Source organism: Vulpes vulpes, chromosome 3 (assembly GCF_048418805.1).
Source record: "Vulpes vulpes isolate BD-2025 chromosome 3, VulVul3, whole genome shotgun sequence".
In the NCBI taxonomy this organism is placed as follows: domain Eukaryota; kingdom Metazoa; phylum Chordata; class Mammalia; order Carnivora; family Canidae; genus Vulpes; species Vulpes vulpes.
The window spans coordinates 106,768,494-106,794,998 of record NC_132782.1 but is presented as its reverse complement, the minus strand read 5'-3'; the positions used below and the strand labels follow the sequence as shown (position 1 = coordinate 106,794,998).

The 26,505-nt window shown below is 55.2% G+C and overlaps 1 protein-coding gene and 1 long non-coding RNA gene across 5 annotated transcripts in view; one reads left to right on the top strand and one right to left on the bottom strand.

The window, feature by feature from the left end:
- TVP23A (trans-golgi network vesicle protein 23 homolog A) overlaps nt 1-7,627 on the bottom strand; it is a 31,992-nt gene extending 24,365 nt beyond the window's left edge. For all 4 annotated transcript variants that reach the window (XR_012000647.1, XR_012000648.1, XM_072753866.1 and 1 more), the window contains exons 1-2: nt 7,428-7,627; nt 7,096-7,175 (exon numbers count right to left, since the gene is read on the bottom strand). Coding sequence is in view for 2 of the 4 variants with exons in the window: in XM_072753866.1 (XP_072609967.1) it covers nt 7,096-7,175; nt 7,428-7,436 (89 nt within the window). In the remaining 2 variants the exon portion in view is untranslated. The remainder of the gene's footprint in view (nt 1-7,095; nt 7,176-7,427) is intronic.
- A 6,320-nt stretch (nt 7,628-13,947) lies between these two features.
- On the top strand, nt 13,948-19,912 carry LOC140598320 (uncharacterized). The gene is made up of 3 exons (XR_012000646.1): nt 13,948-15,028; nt 16,709-16,759; nt 16,923-19,912. It is a non-coding gene; the product is annotated as an uncharacterized lncRNA (long non-coding RNA).
- The last annotated feature ends 6,593 nt before the right edge of the window (nt 19,913-26,505 follow it).

The following is a 26,505-nucleotide window of genomic DNA, read 5'->3' as shown; positions in this document are numbered from 1 at the left end:
TCAAGGTCACTGGGAGTGAAGGTCACTAACATCAGGCCTGTGTGGGAATGATCTGGGTCTCCTAGGGCAATGTGGCACCTGCCCGCTCCTAGCATGGAACTGCCCCTGGGTTGCAGAGGAACTGGACCTCAGTGAACATAGAAAAGAGAATCATAGAAAAGGCTGGTGAGAAAGGGAAGCCGAAGCTTCTAGATGACTCACAGCACTTTGGCTGATGCACCTGGCACCCCAATATGGCCCATGTAGGTGGCAGGCACAAGAAACTGTGGATCTCCCGACAGGACAAAGACGCAGTGTCACTGGCCTGCATCTCCTTCCATAGGATCCCGAATCCATGTAGTTTTGTCAGAAAGCCTGCCTGTGAGGGGCTCCGGCGTGACTCAGTCAGTGAAGCATCTACCTTCAGCTCAGGTCATGATCTCAGGGTCCTGGGATCGAGCCCCATGACAGGCTCTCTGCTCAGTGGGAGCCCGCTTCTCCCCCTCCCTCTCCCTCTGTCTATCTCCCTCTATCTCTCTTTCAAATAAATAAATACTTTTTTTTTTAAAGCCTCTTTGTGTCTTGTGAGGCTGTCTGCTAAATTGAACCCTTAACCACAGTTAGTTGGCTGGAGAATGGTAGAACCAGGACCTAAACCTGGGTCTCTCTGATCTCGAGTCCAAGCTCCTTCTACTCCGTGAGGCACCTGGGAGCCCAGAGTACTCACTAAAAGTTGGTCTGCAGCACAGCATGCCTAAAACATAGAGTTTATTATATGGTTCAGCCACTTCCCTCCTAGGTTAATGGCAGAGAGAACTGGAAACACAAGCTCACAGGAAAACTTGTACACGGATGTTCATAGCAACACTTTTTTTTTAACACTTTTCTTTTTAAATATTTTATTTATTTATTCATGAGAGACACACAGAGAGAGGCAGAGACACAGGCAGAGGGAGAAGCAGGCTCCCTGCAGGGAGCCCAATGCAGGGCTTGATCCCAGGACCCCGGGATCATGTCCTGGGCCGAAGGCAGACGCTCAGCCACTGCATCATGCAGGTGCCCAGCGCTTCTCATAAGAACCAACAAGTAGAAATAATGCAAATATCCATCAATTACAAATGGATAAACTAAATGTGCTCTAGCCATACGATGAAATACTATTCAGCCTTAAAAAGGAATGAAGAAATGTCAAAACATGGACAAACCTAGAAGCATGATGCTCAGTGAGAGAAGCCAAAGGGCCACACACTGTATGGTTCCAACTCTATAGAATTTCCAGAACAGGCACATTGGTAGGGACACTGATTGGTGGTTGCCAGCAGGCCAGGGTGGGGAGGAGGCGATGTGGGAAGAACGACTGCTGAGTAGGCACAGCGCTTCCATCTGGGTTGATGAAAACTTCTGGAACTAGACAGTGGTCATGGTTGCACAATCCTGTTAATATACTAAAACCCACACTGAGCTGCATTCTTGGAAATGGTGGTTTACAATATTAAGTTATATTTCCAATTTAAAACACGCCCAATGCAATACGGCACCAAAAGCAACAATAACTAAAGTATAAATAGACAAATAGAACTACTTCAAACTAAACCACTTTTGTGCAACAGAGGACACAATTGATAGAGAAAGGCAACCTATGAAAAAGGAGAGACTATCTGCAAATTGTGTATCTCATAAGGGGTTAATATGCAGACTACATAAAGAAGTCCTACAGCCTGATGGTAAAAAAATCCAGTAACCCGGTTTAAAAATGGGCAAAGGACTTGAATGGACATTTCTCAAAAGATGTACAAATGGCCAATAAGCACACAAGATGATGCTCACCACCAACAATCAATGGGGAAACGTCAATCACCACCACAATGAGATATTGCCTCACGTCCATCAGGATGGCTCCTGTGAAAAATCCAGGGAATAACAAGTGCCAGTGGGGATGTGGAGTAATTAGAGCCCTGCACATCACTGGCAGGGCACTAGAGCACTGCACATCACTTGTAAAATGGTACAAGGGTTATGGAAAATGGCATGAAAATGCCTCAAAAAATTAGAATTACTATGGGACCCAGCGATTCCACTTCTGGGTATATACTGAAAGCAGGGTCTTGAAGATAGATCTGCACATCCGTGTTCTTTGCGGTACTATTCACAAGAGCTAAAACATGGAAGCAAGTCAGCGTCCACTGATAGATGAATGGAAGGACATGATGGGTTGGTACGTCCGTACGATGGACCACTACTCACCCTTTAAAAAGGATGTTAGGGGAACTGAAATAAGCCAGACACCAAATCTATATGACTCCACTTACATGAGGTATCTAAAGTTGTCACATTCATAGGGACAAAAAGAAGAACGATGGTTGCCAGGGGCTGGGGAGGAGGAAATGGGGAGTTGTTTAATGGGTACGAGAATTTCAGATTTGCAAACTGAGAAAGTTCTAGAGATCTGTTTCATCACAACATAAATAGCACTCAGTGCTACTGAACTGTATACTTAAGAGTGGTTATATTGGTAACTTTTAGATTGTGGGTTTTTCCCATAATAAAATTGAAAAAAAAAAAAAAGAAACAGGAAAAGGTAGCCAGTGGGGAACACACGTGCGTGCGCGTGCACACACACACAGCATAGCTAACAGCTCCTCCACCTGCCCAGGTGTGCTGCAGGGTCCCATCCTCCCCTGATCCTGCCAGGTGCCCTGCCCTAAGAGCCACTACTACAATACTGCGCCTTGCTGACCTAGAACTGGGGACAGGAAGGGGAGGACCAGCTCTGGTCTTTATCCTAGGGCTTGGCCCAATACCTGGTACCCAGCAGATGCTGGATAAATATTTGCTGAACAAACTTCATAAAAACCATGTGGTAGGGGATCCCTGGGTGGCTCACTGGTTTGGCGCCTGCCTTCGGCCCAGGGCGTGAACCTGGAGTCCCAGGATTGAATCCCACATCAGGTTCCCTGCATGGAGCCTGCTTCTCCCTCTGCCTGTGTCTCTGCCTCTCTCTCTCTCTCTCTGTGTTTCTCATGAATAAATAAATAAAATCTTAAAAACAACAACAACAACAACAACAACATGCAGTAAGGTCAGGCTGGTACAATTATCCCCATTTCATACACAGGCTAATGGAGCCTCAGCAAGGCAAGGTGACCTTTCTAAAACCACAAAACCAGCAAGTGGTAACAGAAGAGGTGACCCCGATATCCTAGACTCCTGTTAGATGGCCCTTCACAGTCAGCCAGGCCCCTATTTCAGGAAATTCCAACAGGAATTTCCAAATAATAATTCTTGCCTTATATTAGTGACTCTTAACTTTTTTGGATCATGGACCTGTTTGGCAATCTAATAGAGGTCTGAGTCCTTTTCCTAAAGCAACACGCATATGAGACTTAGACGATAGTTTTTAGTTTTTAGGGGAATCCTGGACTCCCCTGAAGTGCATTCATTGACCTGATTAAGAACTCTCTTTCCACCCTGCTATCTGGGCGGCTCATTTATCCTCAGGATTTTAGAGTCATCTCTATATTCTTGAGCATCTGAGTCAAGGAAAGATATTATTTTATTTTTTAAAAATTTTAATATTTTATTTATTTACTCATGAGAGACACGGAGACACAGGCAGAGGGAGAAGCAGGCTCCCTGCAGGGAGTCCGATGTGGGAGTGGGACTCGATCCCGGAACCCTAGGATCATGCCCTGAGCTGAAGGCAGATGCTCAACCACTGAGCCACCCAGGCATCCTAGGATGTTATTTTAAATTCATACTCCCAGGCCCATCTCTTGTGGATCTGGTAAAGTAGGCATAGGGCTGTGCTCAGAAATCTACAGAAGGTGCATCGGAGGATTCCGGGATTGGTGGCTCTGAGGCACACGGGGGGCTGGAAGCTGCTGCCTCTCAGGCTTCAGAATGCTGCCCTGAAGATCGCCTAAGCTCCCAGCCTCTGTCTTCAGCTACCTACCAAACCTGGCTCTTAGCCATTCCAGCACAACCCAACAAGGACTTCCTGAGCCCAACATCTGTGACCCCAGAAGTGCTCCTTTACTGGGATCACTAGGCCAGAAACCTGGGTGTCACCACTGACTTGTCCCTGTCCCCACCCCACATCTCGACCATCACCAAGGCCAGCTGATTCTATTCTCTATGTGCCTCTGGGCACCCCCACTTCCCTCTATCACCCCTGCCAGCACCGTTGTCCATGCTTCCAGCTTCTGCCCCCTGCTTCCATCTGCCTGTACCATCCATTCTCCGTCCTGTGTCTCTGATCCTGTCACTGCCCTGCACAGAGCTCTACTGTGGTGACCAAACTCTAGAGCTGCACTATCCAATATGCTAGCCACACATGGCTATTTAAATTTAAATTAAATATCCAAAGTTCTGCCCAAAGTTCACACTCATTACATATCAATGGCTCAAGAGCCGCATGTGGCCAGTGATTACCATACTGGATGGCGCAGATAGAGCACATTCCCATCTTCACAGAAAGTTCTAGTGGACAGTGGAGCTCTACAACTTCACTTATGAGCCCTTCAGGGTCTGGCCCCAGCCTCTGCTCAGACCACTCCCCAGCATCTCTGGTCTTGAGCCACAGTGAACCACTCTCAACAACATAAACTCACGCTCTCACCTCTAAACCATTGCATGTCATACCCTTCCTGTCTTTCTTGCTTGGCTAACTCCTACCCACACTTCAGGTCTCCGCTGTCACTTCTACCCGAACCAGTATAAGTGCCCAAGCTTTTGCCAATCACAGCATTTAAAACACGGAGTCATAACAGCCATGGGCATGCCTACACCCATTACAGCCATACCAACAATTTTCAACGAGGGGCAAGTTTGCCCGCCCCTCCTGGGGGACACCTGGCAGTGCCTGGATTCATTATTAGCGAGGTGCTACTGGCACCCAGGGTAGAGGCCAGGAACACTGCTAACATCCTACAGTGCACAGGACAACCCCCACACGGCAAAGAATCATCCGGCCCAGAATGTCGGCAGCGTTGAGGCTGACCATGCTTGTTCTACGCTGGACAGCTCCGTAACGGAAAGGTGTGTGTCCTGTATGCCCAGCCACCAGCCCAGGGCTGGGCATAGAATGAGTACAGGGGTTCTCTAAGAGTTTCCCCAGGATTCCAGTTCTCTTACATGGTCTTAGAATGACAGTCATTGATCATTACAGCAGGCTGAATAATGTCCTCCCACCCCGCCACCCAAATATCCAGGTCCTAACCCTGGAACCTGTGAGCGTCACTATACATGGCAAAAGAGACTCTGCACGGGTGATTCAGTAAAGGATCTTGAGACAGGAAGATTCTCCAGGATTATCCTGATGGGTCCTAAATGCCCTCACAAGCCCCCCTAGCAGAGGAAGACAGAGGGACACTTGACAGAGAAAAGGCAGCGTGAAGATGGGGCAGAGAGATTGTAAGATGTCACAATGCGGGCTGTGAAGATGGGGAAGGGGCCCCAGCTGGCATCCACTGGAAGGGACAGATGGTCCCCCCGAGTCTCCAGCAGGGTGTGGCCAGGCTGATGCCTTTTTTCGGCCCAGGGAGGCAGATTTTGGACTTCTGACCTCCAGAACTGTGTGTTCTGGATAGACAGGTGTTTCTGTGATTTGCCCTGCACAGCTGGGACCTGCGGGTAGGCAGGCAGGCTAAGGAATGTTGTTCGTGAGGCTTGTGCTGCATGGATGACCTCGGGAGCCCAGTTGTTTGGGAAGGCAAGGGCTACCAATCTTGTCTCACACCCCCTTCTGCTCCTGGACTCCCCCGCAATGGAATCCGGAATCAGGGAGGGGAGGTGGGCACACGAAGCCCAGGCTCCTTGAAAATGTAAAAGCCTGATAACATGGAAATGCAGCTCGCTCCAAACTGCATGTAGGAGAACAAATGTTTAACTTCAGACCCCATCATTTGCCCTATAAATTCGGCCCTTATGGGGAGGGTCAGCTGAAGGGTCAGCTGAGAGGAGGATGCTCTGCCCAGACCTCCAGCCCGGCTTCTCCAAGGGGCTTCCCAGCTGGTGAGGCCGAGGTTGTAAACATCTGACCTGATGTAACTCCGCCGTAGTCTCGGGTCTCGCCCACTGTTACCTGCACGGATTCCCCGCTTCTCCTGGCTGTTAGGTTTCAATACGTTAATTAACGTTAATAATAATGTCATTAACGTCATTAACGTTAATAATAACGTTGTCATTCCTTTTCCTTTTCGAAACTGACACAATGGCTGCTGTGAATCTTTTGCTCACAACGCTGTGAGAGGATACACATCTGCTGTTTCTAGGCCAACACATTTCTAGTCATTTGTTACAGTGGCCCGAGGACACTCAGACAGTCCTGTTCCAACCTGGGGTTTATTGGATTTGGATCAGAGACTCGGAAAGGAATGGCGTTTAGGGGAGGCCCCCCACCCTGCTGGCTCTGAGGGCAGGAAGGAGAGATGGTGAGGGTGCCCGAGGCACATGTTTCTAGATGGAGGTGCCCGGGTCGTCAGCCCTGGTGTCTGTGGGTCATTCCTCACACCTAGTCCTGCTGCCTCCAGGGGTGCGGGACGTCTCTGGTAGCAAGGGACTTAGCTCAGGACACTACATCTGTCTGGTGCCGAAGCGAGGATTAGAATAAGAATGGAAGTTCTTGTCCAGCTCCCCAGCCTCCCTGCCAACCCCTCTCCCTTCCTCCACTACCATCCAGACACAAGGGCCTTTCTCTGACCTTCCACACAGCCCTGGGGCCTCTGCACCTGTTATTCTTCTGCTTGGAACATTCTTCCTCCAGAGTCTCCCATGGCTGGCTGCTTCTCCTCATTCAGGTCTCAGTGCAAATGCAGCCTCCTCCCAGAAGCCCTCCTCGCTTGCACCCGGGGCCAGGGCCCTTCACATCACCTTCTGTCACCACCCGCTGATTTCCTTCCCAAATCATCTCCCGCTGTAACGATCCCATGACCATCTTTGTCTGCTCACCGTTAGTCCCCTGCAGGACGGACTGCAGGTGCCAGGAGGGCAGGGACCATGTCTGATCTGTCCAGGGTGTGTCCCTAGCCCCACGCCTGGCACACACCAGGTGAGTGAATGTGAGCAAGCGAATTTGCAGCCCTGGAGGATGCTTGCCACACGCCAGGTCCTACGTACCTGATCTTGGCTTTCCGAAAGGCCAGCTCGTCTTCATTGCCAAAGTCCAGGGACACGTCCTCAGTATCGTCCACCAGCGCCTGGGGGACACCAAAGGCAGGTGGCGGGCGCTGCGCATCCCCACCCCCACCCGCTCTGCCGGCGGGGCCCCTCCCCCGCGGCTGCAATCCGAGGCCTCCTGCGCATTTGGGGTGCGGCCCAGCCCAGGCCAGGCTCGTGCATCCCTCCTCCTCCCTTCCCCTCCCCCCCCCCCCCCCCCCCCCCGGGCGCCCCCGCAGCCTCCTCCCGTCCTCTCCTCCATCCTCCAGCCCCCAGCATCCCCGCGGCCCTACCTGCTTCATCCTCCCCGGAGCGCACCTGGAGCCCCCAGCCGAGGGGCCGGGTCCCCGGAGGGTGCGGGGCGCGGGGTCCGAGGCGACGCCCCGCGGAGCAGGTCCCGGGTGGGGGCGGGGCGCGCGGGACCCAGAGCGCAGTCGCGGGCTGGGGAGCTGGGCTGGGGCGGGCGGGGGCGGGGCTTGGCTCGCTGGGGACCCCCGGAGGGAGGAGGGAGACAGCGGATGCCCAGAGTGGAGGGATGCAGGGCGAAGACCGAGCGCGCCCAGGAGGGGACGATTAGGTGCACTCCGGGATGGGGACGGTGGCCCTGGGGGAACAGAGGGGGTGGGCCCGTGAATGAGCTGGATGTCCCATAATTGGAGGGGTGAGCGAACCAGGGAATGAATGTCGGTGTTGGGCAGCTTCATTTAGGGTTTGCAGAAGGCCAGTGTTTCCCCAAAGTCTCTGAGCGGGAGGAAATCACCCCTCTCTGGGTCCTGATTAAAAGCAGATTCCCAGGCCCAGCCCTGGAGATTGGGAAGGCCTGGGTGCAGGCTGAGGCACCTGCTTTTAACCGGTGAGTCCGAAAAAAACAAATTAAATTAAAAAAAAAAAAAAAAACAGGTGAGTCCGCTGACCACAGCGAGATCTTCCCTCATCCGGGCGCCAACACATACTGAGCACAAAAATAAATATCATGGGCAGTTCTGATAGTAGTTCTGGCCGGTGAGAGCTCCCTGAGTATCTCCCAGGAAAGAAGGCTTGCCACCTGAAAGTCTTTCCTGGCCCCCGACAAGGTCACGGCCCTCCCTGTCCTGACCCCCTGCCCCCCAGGAGCAGAGGGCTGAAAGTCTACATGCCGAGGCCCCTGGTCCTGCCTTTGCCCACCCGACACGGGCAATGCGGGCCTTTCCCCCATCCCTGGTGACCTGTAAAAGGACCACTGGTCCACAAGCTCCTGACACAACCCCTTCACTGCTGGCCCCTGAAAGGACAAGTGGCCTGGGGTGTGCCCAGGGGGAGCAGTAGGAAGCACAGCTGCCTGAGCTCTGATCCCTGGGTGAGTACCGCTTCCCTCCCCCCCTCACCTGACCCAACAAAGGGCCTGGCAGGTGTGTGGGGGGAGGATACTTTCTCCTGGGGACAGAATGCCATCCTGAGGGGTCAGCAGCTCTGGGCTGGCCTGCAATGCGTCTCTCTAACAAGCTCCCAGGTGTTACTGATGCTGCGGGCCTCTGCACCGCCCTCTGAACCATAAGGACTTACATTACTGAACTCGGGTTTCTAGAAAGGCCTGTTGTGTCTTCCAGCCCAAAGTTGGCTCCAGGCACAGGAGAGGGTCACGCTGAGTGGCTAGAGGACCCTAAGCATCCCCTACCCCGCGAGTCCCCAGCTGCCTGGGATACGCAAGGGAGGGCAGGTGGAGGTGAAAAGCCGTTGCAAAATATTTAGGGGCTTTTCCTACAACCCTGAAAGTCACCAGCTGTTGCTAGCTGCTAAGTCTGGGCTCAGAGTCCCCAAGGGGTGAGAAGGTAGGAAAACCCCCTTGGAAACCCCACCTAGGGACAAACTGTCATTCTTGCCCATCAGGTTGGGGATGCCTCGAGAAACAGCCATGGCCCCGCCGTGTAGAAGTCACCCCACAAACGCAACGTCATGCCACACTCCCCCTTCCTGACCACATCAGGGCACAGGCTAAGGATGAAGGTGCCAGGGCCAGACCCAGGGCCTAGGCATTCCCTCCCCAGGAGAAAGTGCTCCCCCTGGATATATACCCAGCTAGCCCTCTGCAGAGTCGGCCAGGAGAACTGGGGGCGTGGGCAGAGAACCCATCGCTTCTGCAAAGAATTCATCATTGGCTTTGAAATCAGCTACAGTGGATTTACCTGAGGCTGCTGGTTAACAGGCAGATTCCAGGGCCCCACTCCAGGCCTTCTGAATCGCCAGGGCCAGGGCCTAGGAATCTGCTTTTAATATGGGCTCTGGGGAGGGGCACCTGGGTGGCTCAGGTCGTGATCTTGGGGTCCTGGGATCAACCCAGGAGCTTGCTTCTCCCTCTGCCTGTTACTCTCATGAATAAATTTAAAAAAAAAAAAAAATATATATATATATATATATATATATATATATATATATATGGAGAGAGAGAGAGATAGAGAGAGAGAGAGTGTGTGTGTCAGTCTCTCTCTGGGGAATTCCTGAGCACAGAGACCTTTGGGAAATACTGACTTTCCCCTTCACGCTGGTGCCACTGAATATGGCCACTGGGGTCCTGACACGAGTCGCCTTCTGCTGGTCCTGGCTCAGGAGGAGTGTGGGGAGCAGTCTGAAAGAGCAGGCTCATCTCTGATCCCTGGCTCCCAAGGAAAGGGACTCCAGGCTCCAGCAGCCACTGGCGTCCAGGTGGCCCCTGGAGGCCAACATCTGGAATTGGGCAGGCCCGACTGGGAACATGCTCCACCAGTTCCTGTCTGGGTGGCCTTGGGCAGGGGACTTCATGTCCTCGGCCTCGATCTCCACATCTGTAAAATGGGGTCACACCTCCCCTCACCCTCATCATTAGGGATGATGCAAGACCTGGAGAAAACACAGGTGGAAGGCCCTCCTCAGAGCTGGGCCTCCGGAGCAGCTCTGGAGACTGACTTTGATCATCAGCGGAGGGCCCTGGGGTCTGAGGAACACCCCTTCTATGGGGCTGGGCCACACACAGGGTGTGAGCCCCGTGCCAGTCACTTGTTCCACTGAGAGGCATCTGTCTTAATGGGGGAACAGGCGCTGCACATCCAGCGTGGCTGTTTCCCAAACACTGTTTAGCTGGGACAAGTGACAGCTGGGACAGAGGACGAGCTTGGGACCCGAGGAGTCCCAGAAAGTAGGGGCTTGGGTGTGAACTGCCGTGGCTGAACACTGGAACCAGGAGCAAGGGGAGGATGGGGTCAGCCTGGCTGGACTGCTCCGATCCTTATCCTATAGGAGAAGGACAGCAGGCGCAGGGGAGCAGATCCGAGGCTGGAAAGAGCTCCTGAGCTGCACTGTCCCCCCACATCAGGGCAAAAGCTTCAGCTTCCAGGCCTGTCATCCTCAGCCCTGCATTGCCATGGGCCGGCCCTAAGACTTGCCCGCCTGGCACCTGCCAGTGGCCCTGCCATTCCTCCTCAGGCAGGGCTCAGGGTCTCACAAAATGAGCCAATAGAAGGGAGCCCGCTGACATGCACCTGGAGGGAAACAGCAAATCAGTTCTTAGGATAAGTATATCCCAGGCAACATTTGGGATATACCTATGCTTGAGAAAGGCTCAGTCGCTTACCTCAAATTCACATTTACCTGGGGTCCTATATTTCATCTGGCAGCCCTGTGCCTCCAGGCCAGGGTGCACCCAGGCTCAGGAGGCCCCAGGGCTCCCACCCTGGTGCCCAGGCAGCTGTCCCCATGCCTCTCCCCTTCCTGCCTCCCCCAGATGCTCCGCCCACTGCACAGGGCTCCTCCCACCTGCCATGGCCTCTGGCAGCCTGGGCAGTGTGCCTCCGGTGGGCTGTCCCTGGGGGTCCCCCCTCCGCACCCCCGTCTGCCTTGTTTGGGGCAGAGGTGCCCTGAGTGACTCCTGGATTCCTACCAGACAGAGTCAGCTGCGCCTGGACCTCTGTGACATGGGGCGAGATGGGCAGCCTTGCACACTCGCGGGGACTCAGCCACCGACTCTACTGAGTCCAGACACCGGGCCCTGCCCTCAGCAAGCCGAGATTTCACTTAAGAGAGAAATAAGAATTACCAAAGCTGAGGGCACCTGGGTGGCTCAGTGAGTTGGGCGGCTGACTCTGGATTTCGCCTCGGGGCCTGATCTCAGGGTCGTAGAATCAAGAGCCCCATGGGGGTGAGCTCAGAGCTGAGTCTGCTTCTACCTTTCCACACCCCCCCTACCTTTCCCCTCTCACATGCATGCGCTCTCTCTCTCAAAAAAATAAAATCTTAAAAAAAATTAATTACCAAACCTGGCAAAAAAAGAAAAAAAGAAAAGAATTACGGATGATGTTAAAGGTCTGTCAAGAAGAGAACAAAGGAGGGATCCCTGGGGGGCTCAGTGGTTGAGCACCTGCCTTTGGCTCAGGCCATGATCCCAGAGTCCCGGGATCGAGTCCCACGTTGGACTCCTTGCGGGGGGAGCCTGTTTCTCCCTCTGCCTGTGTCTCTGCCTCTGTGTCTCTCATGAATAAATAAATAAAATCTTAAAAAAAAAAAAGAGAGAGAGAGCGAGAGAACAAAGGCATAGAGATAGTAGGGGCTTTGCGGGGTCATTTATATTTTCAGCCCATCCACATGGGTGTGGGTGCTGGGGGAGCATGGACGCCGAGCAAACAGCCGGTGCAAAGGCCCTGAGCAGGGCAAGCCCTGGGTAGAATGTGGCGGAGGGGGCCAGGATGGGCGTTCAGGGGCCACCTGAGGGGAGGGTGAAGGTGAAAGACCCCTGGATGAGGACAGAGGCCCAGCTCTCCAGTCCCTACCTGTGCACAAGGCCAAGCACAGCCCCCAGGGACAGTGCGGGGGGCGGCGGGCAGTGGTGGTGGCGCTCTGGCCAATCCCCGCTCAGTGGAAAGGTAAGAGGGCCTGGCAAGGGTCTTGTTTGTTGGGGACCTCCCGGTCTCAGGCAGCCTCCCCCATTCACTCAGCAAACGGTTTACAGATAAGGCCTAGCCCTTCCCGTTCACCCAGCACCCGCTCTGCCCCCGCGCCAGCCCTGCGGTGAGATGTCTGCCGTCTCACCAGCTGCCCCTGGGGCGGGAATGGGGTGGCCCGCCTGGGTGCCAGGCAGGCTGAGGATGCGGGGTCCTCCACCCCAGGGTTGCAACAGAACACAGACCGTGGGAACCTGCAGAGGGCAGAGGGCCTGGGTCCCTCCACAAACATGTTTCAAGAAAACAGCTGGGGAGAAGAACCTTCTGGTTTAAAGAGATTTATTCAGGGGTTGATCACACACAGCCCTCCTGAGGGCTGTCCCCCCCATGCCTTGATCCCTTACTAGGATGGGATTCAAACAGCCACGGGCAGTAAAAGTACTTCTGGGACAGTTAGGGGATGGGCCCTGAAGGGGTTCGGGGCAATCCGCCTAACGCTAAGGATAATGAGCCATTGTTTTAAGGCATAATGATGACGTTGCGGCTTTTAAAGGCTGAGATAAAATTCACACGCCATAAAATTCACTCTTTCAAACTATGACACTATGGTGACACTATGGTGGTTTTAGCAGATTCACAAAGGGGTGCAACTGTCACCTGTATCCAGCTCCAGAACATTCTCATGACCCCAAAAAGGAATGATTATATAAATATCAGTCACCCCTCATCCCCCACCCCAGCCCCTGGGGACCACTCATCTGCTTTCAGCCTCCGTGGATTTGCCTGTTCTGGACATCCCGTAGAAGTGGAATCTTCTACCATGTGGTCTTCTGCTCTGGCTGCCTTCTCTGAGCCTCGTGTTTGCGAGGTTCCCCCGTCTCGTAGCAGGTGTCAGGGCTTCGTTCCTCTGTATGGCCGTACACCTGCTTGGAGGGAGCTAGGGCCCTTGGTTTAGCCCTTCGTCGGCTGGTGGACATGAGTGGGAATAATGCCACTCTGACACTCCTGTTCCCCTTTGGGCGAACATGGGTTCAGTTCTCTCCGGCACATGCCTAGAAGTGGAGTTGCTCGCAGCTTTGTTTTCCAAAAAGAGTCCCTTGACCTGAAAAGATAAGATGTTGGGGCTCGCTTCAAGATTGCCATGGGGGTTTGCGGTGGGGCGCCTGGGTGGCTCTGTCGGTTGAGTATCCAATTCTTGATTTGGGCTGAGGTCATAGTCTCAGGGTCACGGGATCAGGCCCCGAGTAGGGCTCCAGGCTTAGCACAGAGTCTGCTTGAGATTCTCTCCCTCTCCCTCTGCCCCTCCCCTCATTTGTGCTCAATAAACAAACAAATAAATAAAATCTTTAGAAAATCATACAGAAGGGGGGAAGTAGGGTGCGTATCAATGCCCAAAGACAGGCTGTACGAGTTGAGAATTTTGGGTGCGGAGGGGGGACCCCCAGGGACAGCCCACCGGAGGCACACTGCCCAGGCTGCCAGAGGCCATGGCAGGTGGGAGGAGCCCTGTGCAGTGGGCGGAGCATCTTGGGGAGGCAGGAAGGGGAGAGGCATGGGGACAGCTGCCTGGGCACCAGGGTGGGAGCCCTGGGGCCTCCTGAGCCTGGGTGCACCCTGGCCTGGAGGCACAGGGCTGCCAGACGAAATACAGGACCCCAGGTAAATGTGAATTTGAGGTAAGCGACTGAGCCTTTCTCAAGCATAGGTATATCCCAAATGTTGCCTGGGATATACTTACCCTAAGAACTGATTTGCTGTTTCCCTCCAGGTGCATGTCAGCGGGCTCCCTTCTATTGGCTCATTTTGTGAGACCCTGAGCCCTGCCTGAGGAGGAATGGCAGGGCCACTGGCAGGTGCCAGGCGGGCAGGTCTTAGGGCCGGCGGGGAGTGGGGCCCATGGGAGTAATGGATTGATCCATGTCGAGTGCCCTGCATGGAGATCTGGGCGCTGACTGTCCTTGCCTCCTCCGCACACTCTCTCCTTGCTGACGCTTCCTTCTCTGAAGCCCCATGAAGCTTCCATCCATGCCAGGAGCTGCTTCCTACTCTGGTCTGCCCTTGTCTGGAAGGGGAGGCCTTTATTTCAGACAGCCTGGCACCCCCTCCCCTCCTTGCCCCAAGAGGGGATGTTCCAGACTGTGAGGCGAGAGGGACAGCCAAGCTCTGATGTGACTGACTGGCCACCCGAGGCACCTGCCATCTGGCCACTCCGTGGAGGAGTCAGCACTCAGGCTGTCACTCCAGGGCTAGGACCAAGGACAGGGATGGGAGGTCCACAGCCAGGCTTGGCCTTGTGGTCCAGAAGCTGGGAAGCGGGCAGCGGCTCTCATCCATCTCATGCTCTGGCCTCCTCTTGGAGCAGCGGGAGCTTGACGAGTCCCTCCCTCGGGTCCAGTGCTGGGGACATCATAACGCTGGGTCTCTCCCCCAGCAGCTGGAGGTCCAGTTGGGTTGCCCTCCACTAGAGAAGACAGTTTCCACCACCATGCCCCCACTGGGCCCTGTTGGGAGGGGACCTGCAGACCTTTTCCTGCCTCACCTGTCACTCATCGTGTTCTGATAACCCTGGCCAGACTCTAAGATTTCCAGAAACTCTCAATCCTCTTCCTACCTCAGGACCTTCGCACCTGCCGTTTTCCCTGCCAGGATTTTTCAGGATTGAAAATATGAGGTCTGTCTCCAAGAGGCCTTCCCTAACTCATGGCTCATGTCTCACCTAATCGCTCAGCCCTTCTAGGGCCTGGGGCCTAGACATGTCTCATCCTCTTTCTATCACTTTCCATGATTCTAAACTGTTTTATTAGCTAAGCAATCTTTCTCCTCCCCACCCCCTACTGGTATTCTTTCTATAAAAGCAGGTGCCCCTTCTGTCCACCTCACCAGGGGGACACTGTGGATATATGAGAAGTTTCCGGTACAACAGAAGTGAGTGAAGCGTGTGCAACTCTGGAAATTTTGCGAGCCTGCAAATCTCCGCCCACTGTATGGATGAGGACTTTGAAATCAAGGTGAATGGTGGCCTGGATTCCCACCTGGAGGGGTGGGTCTGGGTCTAGATTTTTGACACACACACACACACACACACACACACACACACACACACAGAGCATAGACACAGACTGGGTTGGTGCAGGCTGTGTGGACCAAGTGGCCCAGTCCCCAGTTGTTGGGAAGCACTGGCCCCACTGGCCCAGACATGGCCTGGCCCTGGAGGGGAGGAGCCCAGATGCCTCCTGACTGTGGGCCCTGGCCCGTCTGTGAGCCAGCAGGCAGGGAGCCCTACTTACGGGAAATGCTCTGTTGAGGAGAAAGGGTGGCGTCTTGTTTGGCCCAGCACACTGGCCCCAATCCAACCCGGTCAGGAAGCCTGCGTGGTGAGGTCAGCCTACACTCGGTTCCTCCCAGGAGCGGCAGCTGCTGGTGGGGAGAGAGGGAGTGGGCTCCCTAAGAAAAGGCACAGGGGCAGCCATCCGTCTCCTCCCTCCCCTTTACCAAAAAAAAAAAAAAAAAAAGAAGAAGAAGACAAAGAAGAGGCAAAAGCACTTTGGAAAGTATTTTAATGCCTCCTGAGAGGCAGCCGAGTGTGTTGGCTAAGCACACAGACTTGGTGGTGGCAGTCAGTGTCGCTGAGAGTGACGCCCAGTGTCGGTGCTCATCTGCTGGGGGATCCTCAGCGTGTCACTTAGCCTCTTGGCCTCGCTTCTCCTCCGTATGAATGAAATGGGGCACCCACTTCTGGGCGCTGGTGGGGTGGAGTCTGAGACTTACTATTTGGCCACGTGGTCACCAGCACACAGTGTTTGCTGATCGTGTCCCTCCCCCTGGTGACCCGTCCAGGAGGTAAGCAGGTACGTGAGGTGGTACCCATTTTACGCATATGGAGCCTGAGGCTCATCCAGGGCTTTTGAGGCAGGTGCGCACAGGACACCGGCGGCAGGACCTCAGGTGGCCCGCGTCCTGCTCGCAGCTCTGGCCACACGAGGCTGGGGTGCACAGTCCCCGCCAAGCGCTCGGCCTGGGGTTGCCACGCGGAGGTTGCATCGGACCTCCAGACGTGTTTAAGTTGGATCTGGGTGGATTAGAAGGACAAACAAAACTGAAGTCGATTGCCAATATCTAAAAAATCGGGGATGTCACAACTTGTTTCTCTTGAAATCCGCGTGTCTGGGTTTGTTCGGTAAGATTTATTTGTTTGTAAGTCACCTCCAGCCCCAACCTGGGACTCAAACCCGCAACCCCAAGATCAAGAGCTGCACCCTCTGCAGACTGCGCCGGCCGCCCGCCGCTCTGGTTTCTCTTGAGAAACTAGAAGCTCAGGCAACACGGAGCCTGTGTCCCCCATGGCAGGAGCTGAGCAGGGACTGTCCCCCTGGAGATGGGGTTCACTCCACTCAGCCACACATTTGCTCATTTATGTTCTCTGTCTGCTCCTGGTAAGTTCACCGTTGCTCCTTAAAAACCCTCTGTTTGGGGGTTCCCCGGGCGGCTCAGTGGGTGAGCATTTACCCTCCACTCAGGGTGTGATCCCTGGGTCCTGGGATCAAGTCCCACATCGGGCTCCCTGCAGGGAGCCTGCTTCTCCCTCCTCCTGTGTCTCTCCCTCTCTCTGTGCATCTCTCATGAATAAATAAATAAAATCTTAAAAAAAAAAAAAACCCAAAACCAAAACCAAAACCCCTCTGTTGTAGGTGCCACTGCCCCGGAGCAGACCTAACCCCGGGACAAGAACCCATGAGAAGGTGAGATTTCAGGCAGTGTCCCCAAGGAGGGAGGCTGTGTAGGCCTGTGTCGTTGGGCAAGATTCCACGGGAAGCCTATTAGCTTCCTGGGGCTGCCCTAATAAAATACCACAACTCCAGTAGTCTAGACAACAGAATTTGTTTTTTTTTTTTGCCCTCACAGTTCCAGAGGCCTGAAGTCCAAGATCAAAGTGTTGGCAGGGCTGTCTCCACTCCAAAGGGCCGAGAATCTGCTTCGAGCCCCTCTCCCAGCCTCTGATAGATGTTTGGCAAAGTGGCTCCAACCTTCACACCGCATTGTCCACGTGCAGGTCTGTGTCCACACGTCCCTGTTTTATAAGGACACCGGTCGTTGTGGACCTAAGGCCTGCCCTATTCCAGTATGACTTTGTCATGACTAATTACACTGGCTGCGACCTTGACCTTAAGTCCAAGTAAAATCACATTCAACGTGAATGTGGGGAGCAGGGGACACAATTCAGCCCATAACAGGTGAACTGCGGCTCAGAAACTCTGCTCTGGTGAGGGAGCAGGAGGATTTCAAGGCCCCCACCCATCAGCCACCGCCTGCGGGCTGCCCTGAACAGGTGCTTCTGGCTCTGGGCACACTCGGGCCACGGGGGTTCTGGCGGAGTGGGGGGGTTGTCCTCCAGCAGAGGCACAGGGGATACTGCTGAGAGTGAAAGCTCACGGGGCGGGGGGCGGGGGGTGCCGACAGGCATGAAGGTGGGAAAGGCATCCAAGGGATGTCCATCCTGCTGCCCCCCAACCCCCAAGCCCCGTCTGTGGAATGTCCTGAAGGCAAATCTTTGCCCCACATCGGCCACCCACGGATGACCACCCTCGGAATGACTGTAAGTGAGTCACTGGCTACTGAGTGCCTTCCTTTCTCCCCGCACGAGCCACAGAGGAGGATTGTACCCACCCACCCACCCCATCCATGTGCACCCCGACGTGGCTGTCACCCAAGGACCGTGGGCAGGTAGGGTGTGCAGAGCCCTCATCCCCATCAACCTCACGGACAGAGGAGCCCTGGGAGAAACAGGTTCTGGAGTCCCCAGGCTCTCCTTGTGGGTTCCCGGGGTATCCAAACCCAGCCAGTGAAAATAAGCATCTGTATGCAGCAGGGGCGTCAGAAATGAGGATACGTGGGAGGAACTGAGGTTCTAGTGCGGTGAGTCTGACTCAGCACCAGACCCGGGGTCAGGGAGGAGCAGTGGCTCGAGGCGCCACACGCAATGGTGCCAAGAACCATCCCCACCCCGGGGCCACCTTGGCATGTAAGTGCCGCGTGCTACGTGCGGCCTTGCTGTGGGCGCCTGCAGGAGCTCGAGTCAGAGAGGGAGGGAGCAATCTTCGGGGCGCCCACTGGCAGGTGGGGGCTGGGCATATTGAGATCCGGGGCTTTCACGGAACCATGGCCGCCCTTGGATTCCATCCGGAGAAACCAGGCTCCTGCGGGCTCAGGGGTCAGTTCGACTTTCCTCACCGCCCGACGCGAGTGGCGAGTTACTGCCATGAGGCCGGGTGCAGAGAACAATCGTCTGTAGCTCTTGCCTCCCAGAGCCCTGAACGGGATGGCCGGCCACCCCCAGGGCTGGGCACCCCGAAGGCCCAGTCTTCACCTCTCCGACTCCCTGCGGCTTCGCGCCTCCGGGACATGGCACCCTTGATTCATAATTTTAGCTCAGCCACTGGCGGAGACCTTGAGAAAGGCGTGCCCCTGACCTTGATCAGCCCAGGCCTGGCCACTTTTGCCCAAGGGACCAGGCTCCCCCTAACCCCCCCAATGGCCCCCAGCACAGCGGGGAGGCCCTCACCCAGCTGCGCCCAGGGGACTTCTCATGGGATCTCCAGAGCCACCCAACGCCCTTCTGAAGGACCTCAGCTGGGGAGGGAGGGAGGCCCAGCCCAGCCCAGCAGGGTGAGGCAGGCCACCCTCCTGGGCTCAGTTTCTCACGCCGCAGCTCCCTGCAATCCAGCTCCCGGTCTGGGTCGGGCTGTTGTCAAACAGTAACCAGATCCCGATGGACTCCTGCTTCGCACGCTCCAAAGGCTTGCCCTTGTCTGCACCAGCGAATCTCAGCTCTTAACTCTGCAGGACGGGCCCTGGAAACTCCCCCATGGGGCTTGGGGTACCCCCCCCCCGGACTGCGGCCGCCCCGCACCCCTGCTCTTCTGGGCCAGTGCCTCCACCTCCGGAAGTTCGCCCTTGCTGTCCCCTTTGCCTGCGTGCTCTGGCACACTTGTCACACGGCCCTCATATCCTTCAGGCTGCGGCTCAGGTGTCACCTCTGCAGCAGCCACAGTGGGGGCCCAACCGGGACCTCTCAGCCTTCATGTTTCCCAGGCCTGCAAGCACCTTCCATTCTCTGCCTGGGGGGCTCCCTCTGTCCTTAGAAGCTGCTAGGCCCAGTGGGGGAGTGGGAGGGTCCCCACCGAGGACTTTCAGGAGCTGGCATCTCAGTGCCCCACGCCCTCACCCCCCAGGTGGGCGGGTACCTCTGAGGTCTCTGAGGGGCCCCCCGGCAGGACCGAGCCCCAGCTTGCCCACAGGGTGACCTGCACAAGAGTACACCTCAAACTGGCCCATTCTGTCCCTCACCCCCCCTTCCCAGCCCCCAGCAAGCACTTCCCATGATCCCCCCGACATCCTCGCCCTGGACTTGGCTTCCGGATGATTCACACCAGAACACGTCCCCGGAGGCCTTCCCTCCCTCCCCCCCACCCCATCACCCTGTACCTGTAGGCGATTGAACTGTCGCCCCAGAAAACATGTGTCCACATCCTAACCCCTAGGACCTGAGAATGTGACCTGATTTGGAAAAAGGGGTTTTTGTGGATGAAATTAACCGTCTAAAGATGAGAGCATCCTGGATTACACGGGTGGGCCCTATATCCAGCGACTGGTGTCCTCATAGGAAGAGAGGACGCAGAGAGAGGGAAGAGTAGGTGGAGACACGGAGAGACACGGGAGGGAAGGCCACGTGGAGATGGAGTGGGAGGGGGCCACGGATCCACGGCAGCCCACGGAAACAGGGAGAGCAGCCCCTCCAGAGCCACCACGGGGAACCCGCCCTGCCGCCCGACACCTTGACTTCAGACTCCAGCCTCTAAGCCAGAAGAGAATAAATTCTCATTATTTTAAGTCCCTCCTCCCTCCAGTTTGTGACAATTTGTCACATCCGCCAGAGGAAGCAAACACAGCATCTGAACAGGTGCGCCCCACGTATCCCGACTCCCTGGACATGTCGCTCAGTTGAGCATCTTCATCTGCAAGGATCCAGGTGGCTTCCTTGCTTCGGGCCTGGTCCTCCGCTGGAAGGAACGTAGGTCCTGGCTGCCCCTGTCCCCACCTCCTATCCCCAGCCCCAGGACGGCACCTGATTCACGACAGGTGAATGAATGAATAAATGAATGACCCACAAGCCCCCTAGCCAGGGGTCCTTCTCCACCCCTCCTCACCTCCTACCTGATCGAGAAGAAAAAAAAAATAACAAAAATCTATCCCCCACTGAACTCGGCCCAGACCCCAGAGCCCTCAATCCTGGCTGCGCATCAGAATCTTCTAGAGAACCACCCCCCACACTGCCCCCAGCCCTGTGCCCCGCCCCCGCCTGCAGACTCTGATCCAACAGGCTGGAGGTGGGACTCAGGCTGCAGCATTTTTTGGAAGTTCCTCCAGACGATGCTGATGCGGGCGCCCAGGGTTGAGAAGCTCTGATTTGGGGGCGAGGGCGAGAGGCCAAGATGGGGTCAGGGTTGCCGAGTGACAACGGTCCCAGTTTGCCCAGACTGAGGGGCCTGCCCAGGATGCGAGACTTGCAGGTGCTAAACCCAGGGCCACCCTAGCGAGGCAGGAGGAGTCGGGAGCACTTCCCCAAGCCCCCCGGGGGGACACTCCGCACAGCCACCCCACTCCACCTTGGCCACTCTTGAAGGACGGGATCCCCACCGTCTAGAGGAGAGGCCCTTGGGTGCCGGCTCCAGACATGGGTCATAAAGGAGGGGCAGGGCCACAGCTGGACAGCGTGGGGGCAGGGGGGGCAGGGCCCAGGTGGCCGGGGCTGATGGAGGGTGGGCCCCCAGGCCGTCATGATTCTAACAGAAGGAGTTTCCCATGTGGCTTGTGGGTGCTGCACACTCATCACGGGAGTCCTTCGGGGTCAGGTTGGGACTGTTTTCTCCTTGGCAGCCCCTACAGGGCCTGGTGAAGAGTCAGTGCTCAGCACACGGGGGTTGAGCGACCGCGGGTCTATGACACTTCGATAACCGTGTCAGCTGGGAGTGCTCAGGCCTTTCTCCCCTCCTCTGCAGCGCTCGCTCTAGACGGACACGGGGGAGGTGCTTGGCACATGTGTGTTGACCGACCGAGGGAAAATATCGATGGCTCCTTCCTCCCCCCGAGGCTGCTCGGGTTTTGGGGTAAGGGTGCTTCTCCTCGTGCCACATAATCTGTGCGTTCACCCAGCCACGCAAATAAAATTATTCTCTGTTCTGTTAGCTGCGGCAAAAACTGCTAGCAAACCCCGATATCTCCCTATGTTGGAAGAGAATTCGTAGCTGGCTCGGGGTAAGGATGAACGACTGTCCTTCTTGGCCTCCCCTGCCGCAAGGGTGGTCATGTGACCAAGCCGGTAGAAGTCAATCCTGCCGCTTCCCGGTTACGCCTTTCCCTCTGGTGGAATACAGTTGTGATGGCAGGAGCTGGGGCAGCCACTGGGGGTCGTGAGGTGGAAACCGTGAGCAAAGATGAGAAAGCCAGACAAGAGAGGGAGCTTCTGTGGTTCCTGTCCCCCGGAGCCACATCACATATTCTGAATGGCTGGTATATCTACGGTTACACGAGAGAGGAATACACGTCTACCCGGCTGTTACGGCAGCCATAGCTCTTGTCTTCTCCCACACACCACGTCGTTCCTAAACGGCTAGGTGGACATTCATGCACTGTGGGGGTTATGTTTAAGATGGTTTGACTTAAGACACCCTGGGACCCAAGGTAAAGATGACAGGCACTCATACAGGTGCCGGGGGAGCAGCCACGGGGCGTGACCAGAGACTCTGGGGACTGCCAGGTGGGGAGCTGGACCTTCAGTATTAAGATGCAAACCACACAAAAACAGTGGTTATTATATGAGTCCTGGTCTAGGAGCCACAGGGGCAGACTCTCCAAAACACGCGGGCCACCGTATGGCTGTGCCACTTCCCCTGTGGCCCAGGGAGGTTAAGCCAGTTGGCCAAGTTTCCACGGGCCAGAGCGGGCTGGAGTCCAGGTGTGTGTGACCTGAAGCCTGAACCTCAAAGTCCAGCTTCTCAGCAGTGGGGAGCTCACAGGTCTCTCTCCAGACCCTAGCTCTCGCCCTAATTGCACCCCTGGTGTCCCCTGAGGGAGCCCCAGTGTTATGGGGATGGGGGCAGGAAAGGTCTACAGCAGTGCTGGAGTCTGGAAGCCGGGCTCTCCTGCCTGGGAAGGTAGCCGGGGCCCTCGGTGGCCTAGGGGACAGTGAAGCTGCACCGGTGTGAGGTCAGCACCAGCCTTTGCTGGGTGCACTCAGGGCTTGGCACGTTCCCCCTAGCTTCCCCCTAGCCTGGGTTTCTCAACCACGACCCTATGGACGCACTGGGCTGGATAGCTTTGTCCTGGGACTCTGTGCCCTGTAGGACGTTTACCAGCACGCCTGACCCCCACCCACTAGGGGCCAGAAGTTGGGACAACCCACAGTGTCTTCAGACGTTCCCCGGTGCCACGACACGGGCTCCACGGCTCCTCGGGGTCTCAGAGGCAAGGCGGAGGGGGCCGCCCTCCCTCACATACCCCTTGGTGTCCCCCGTGCCCCACTGCAGGCTCCCGCGGCCCCTTGATCACACGCTCTCGGCTTTGCAGAGGGACTGACCCTCGGTTGCTCATTGCCTGTTGGGCATCCTTTCCTTTCTGGGATCCTTCCTAAATAGAAACCATTTCCCCCCACATCCTTGTCTCAGGATCCCTTTCTAGCACCTTTTGAGGAACCAGATTGTTCTCCAAAGCCTTACCAAATTAAAAAAAAAAAAACATTGTTTATGGAAGCATAACAGAGCATACACCCAAGAAAGTGCAAAACCCAAAGTGTCAACTAAATGCATTTTCCCAAACTGAGCATTCCCACGTAACCAGCACCCGGATCAGGACATAGAATGTGTCCAGCCCTCCCGGCCCTCCCTCGGGGGAGCAACCGTCCCACCTTCAGATAGCCCAGTTCCCTTTTCCCCTCTGGATTTAAAATATTCTCCATCCTGGTGAGGGGTTGGGGCCCGCTGCCTGTGACTCCATGCCCCCTTCCAGCATAGGGACCGTCTGCCCGCCCCCGGGGCTTAGGGGAAACCTTCCCAGGTTCGAGCAATGCCCTTGGGTGTGTTCCTCATTATAGTGGGAACAGCCAGGCAAGCTCCCAGAAAGGACAGACCTCCTCCCCTCCCAGGGATTCCTCCTGTTTCCGGGGCCCAGAAGGAGGAGGCAGGGAGGCCGAGGAGGCTGGGCAGCCTCAGGCTGGGGAGCTGCCAGAAGGGTAACCACACTCCCAGGTCGAGAATGAAGTAGGCCCATGGGGCCTCTATTAGCACCAGCTGGAGGTTTTAGGGGGTTTCCTGGGGTTGCAGAGCCAGGAGATACCTTCTAGTGTTCTGGGCCTCAGCCTGGCCTCCAGCATCTGCACTGGGCCCTAAACTGAAAGCTGGGGCTCTATCTGGGCTGTTGCTTCCCTGCCTGGGATCTGGGCACGGGCTGGACGCAAAATTTCAAGGCCAAGGCTGCAGTGTGTGGCCCGAGAGGTGCATGTGTTGGACCTCAGAGGTAACCTGGACAGCTGGATGTCTCAGTGTGGCCAAGACAGGGCTGAGTGGGAACGGGGTCCTGGGTGGGGAGCATGTTCTCCAGAAGTGGGGCCCTTTCAGGGTGCGAAGGTAAAACAGTGGCATGACCAGGGCACCCGGGTGGCTCAATGGTGGAGCGTCTGCCTTCAGCTCAGGGCTTGATCCCAGGGTCCCAGAATCGAGTCCCGTGTTGGGCTCCCTGCATGAAGACTGCTTCTCCCCCTGCCTGTGTCTCTGCCTCTCTCATTGTGTCTCTCATGAATAAATAAATACAATCTTTAAAAAAAAAGAAAAAATGGCACGACCATTGTCGGGCTGCAATGAGCATGCCCTTGCGCTGCCCTTCAGATGCCTCTGTGCCTGCTGCCCTGCTCTCCACACAGGCTGTCGACCCACCAGAACCACAGGCAGGTCCTGAGCACCCACCCCCACACCCCCAACCTGCTTCCTGGCCAATGGGGAGCCCAGGAGAGCAAGCAGAGGAGACTGGGCTTGAGAGGCTTGCTCCTCTGGTTCCCTCCATCAGCGACTTAATAAAGTGGTGAGGACAGGTTTATTCAGATCTGCTACTGCCATCAGGAAAAACATCCCCCCCCCCCCGCCCCCCTGCTCCCACCGCACAAACTAGATTGGACTTGCCCGAAATCAAAGGCTTTTGCTGCGGGAGGGGGGGGGGAAGGGGTAGGAAGGGGGCTTGTCCCTGTGACTGGGCCTCCTGCGGTTTCACACTTGGCTGGAGGAGAAGCCAAGTTCTGCACCTTTATATCAGGAGGCAGGGCTGCAGGTTGATGCAAAGTGACCAAGGAGTTTGGGCCTTAACCTTCATCTCTCTCTGAATGTCTGCATCTCAAAGAGATGACTCTCTCTCTCTCTCTCTCTCTCTCTCTCTCTTTCTCTCTCTTTCTCTCCCAGAAGAAAGAGTTTGGCTGGTAGATTTACATCTCAAAGGGCGGAGAAAGGAATTTAGAAAAAGCTCTCCAGCATTCAAGGAGATCCCAGGGACACCCCCACCCCCGAAACACACCCAGCCCCAGCTCCTAGGGACCATCTCCAATGGGCTCATCCGCAGCCCCTGGGAGTCTGCTGGAAACTCAAAAATCTCATCCCATTCCAGACCCAGTGAATTCATATCCGCATTTTTCATGAGGTCCCTACATGCTGGATGTGTGAATAAACACTGCTCTCAACTCTCTCCATCAGTGAGACACCGGGGTCCCACCCGTGAAAGCTTGATGTGGACTGGGCATCAGATGGTCTAAAGACTCCAGTAGGCGATTCTCATAATGCAGCAGAGGTGAGAAGCATGGGTCTAGGTTGCTGTCCCTCCCGTCGTGACACTACTGACATGCAGGCCTACTAATCCTTTGTTGTGGGGCTGTCCTGTGTGCTCTAGGATCCTTAGGAGCATCCCTGGCCTCTACCTGAGAGACACCAGTAGTACCATTTACCCAGTTGTATGAACCAAAGAGGACTCCAGACATGACCAGGGTCCCCTTGGCTGCAAAGCCATCCCCGATTGAAAGCCACTCTTCTAAATCCCCTGCTTACTCCCTCCCAACACACAACTCAGTGGCTTCCCTGCTTCTTTGCTCTCTCCCTTCTCTGGAGCTTCTTAGCTTCAATCTCTCTGGAATTTACTATCCTCTGACTGGCCCAGTTCTTGGATCCTCTGCAGCGGTGGTCCTGAGACCAGCAGCATCAGCAGATTCTCAGGCCCCATCCAGATCCAGAAAGTCTGGGATTGAAGACCAACATTCTGGCTTTCACAGACCCCTAGGGAATTTGGAAGCATGCTAAAGTCCAACAACCCTGCAAGAGAGATGGTCTTTTCTCCATTCCCATTGGTGGCGGCAGGGAGGGTCGGGTGGGAACAAAGATATCCTTGAGTTGTTCAAGGACACATGAATTTGCATCTAGCTCTGTCTTTGGCTTCCAGGGCTGGGTGGATCCTAACAGCAGAAATGGATTCCCTCCCAGTTCTAGAGGCCAGGATTCCAAAAGCAAGGTGTCCGCGGGGCCACGCTCCCTCGGAAAGCCCTGGGGGAGGATCTTTCCCTGCCTCCTCCTGGAGGAGGTGCTCACAGGAGCAGTGAGGAGGTGCTCACTGTGTCTGGTGCTCACAGGCAATCCTGGGTGTTCTTGGCTTAGGGCAGCATCACTCCTGCACCTTCATCTTTTATGTGGTCCTTCCCCTGGGATTTCACATCTTCCTGTCCTTTCTCTTATAGGATACCGTCACTGGAGTTAGGGCCCGCTGCAACTTTAGGCTGCGCCCGTCTCAAGATCCTTCATTACATCTACAAAAATCCTATTTCCAAGTAAGATCAAATTCACAGGCACCGGGGCTGAAGATTGGGACATATCTTTTTGAGAGGCACAATTTAATCCCCTCCACTCTGCCTGTGTCTATACTTTCCATCATTCTGCTTTGTGTATAGCACAAGAGGGAGGTCGGGGGAAGAAAACCTGAGCAGGTACATGAGTCAGGTGGGGCTATCTAGCTGTTCTCCTTCTGGGGAAGTCTCTGTGAACAGGCTTTATTACCTTGTTAGCATAATTTATACAGGAATAGAACAAAAAAAGGGGAGAGAGAAAACACATGGAAAGGAGATAAAAATGGATGAGAGAAATCAACACATCGCTGGAAGGTAAAAGGTAACAGATGGTGAGCACCTGGGGGGCTCAGTTACAAGTCTGACTCTTGGTTGGTTTCAGCTCAGGTCATGATCTCGAGGTCGTGGGATCAAGCCCTGCATTGGGTTCTGCACTCAGCATGGAGTCTGCTTTAGATTCTCTCTCCCTCCTGCTCTCTCTCTCTCTCAAATAAATAAATAAAATCTTAAAAAAAAAAAAGAAAGCTAATAGATAGTGATGAACTAGCAGAGCAGGGAACTGGC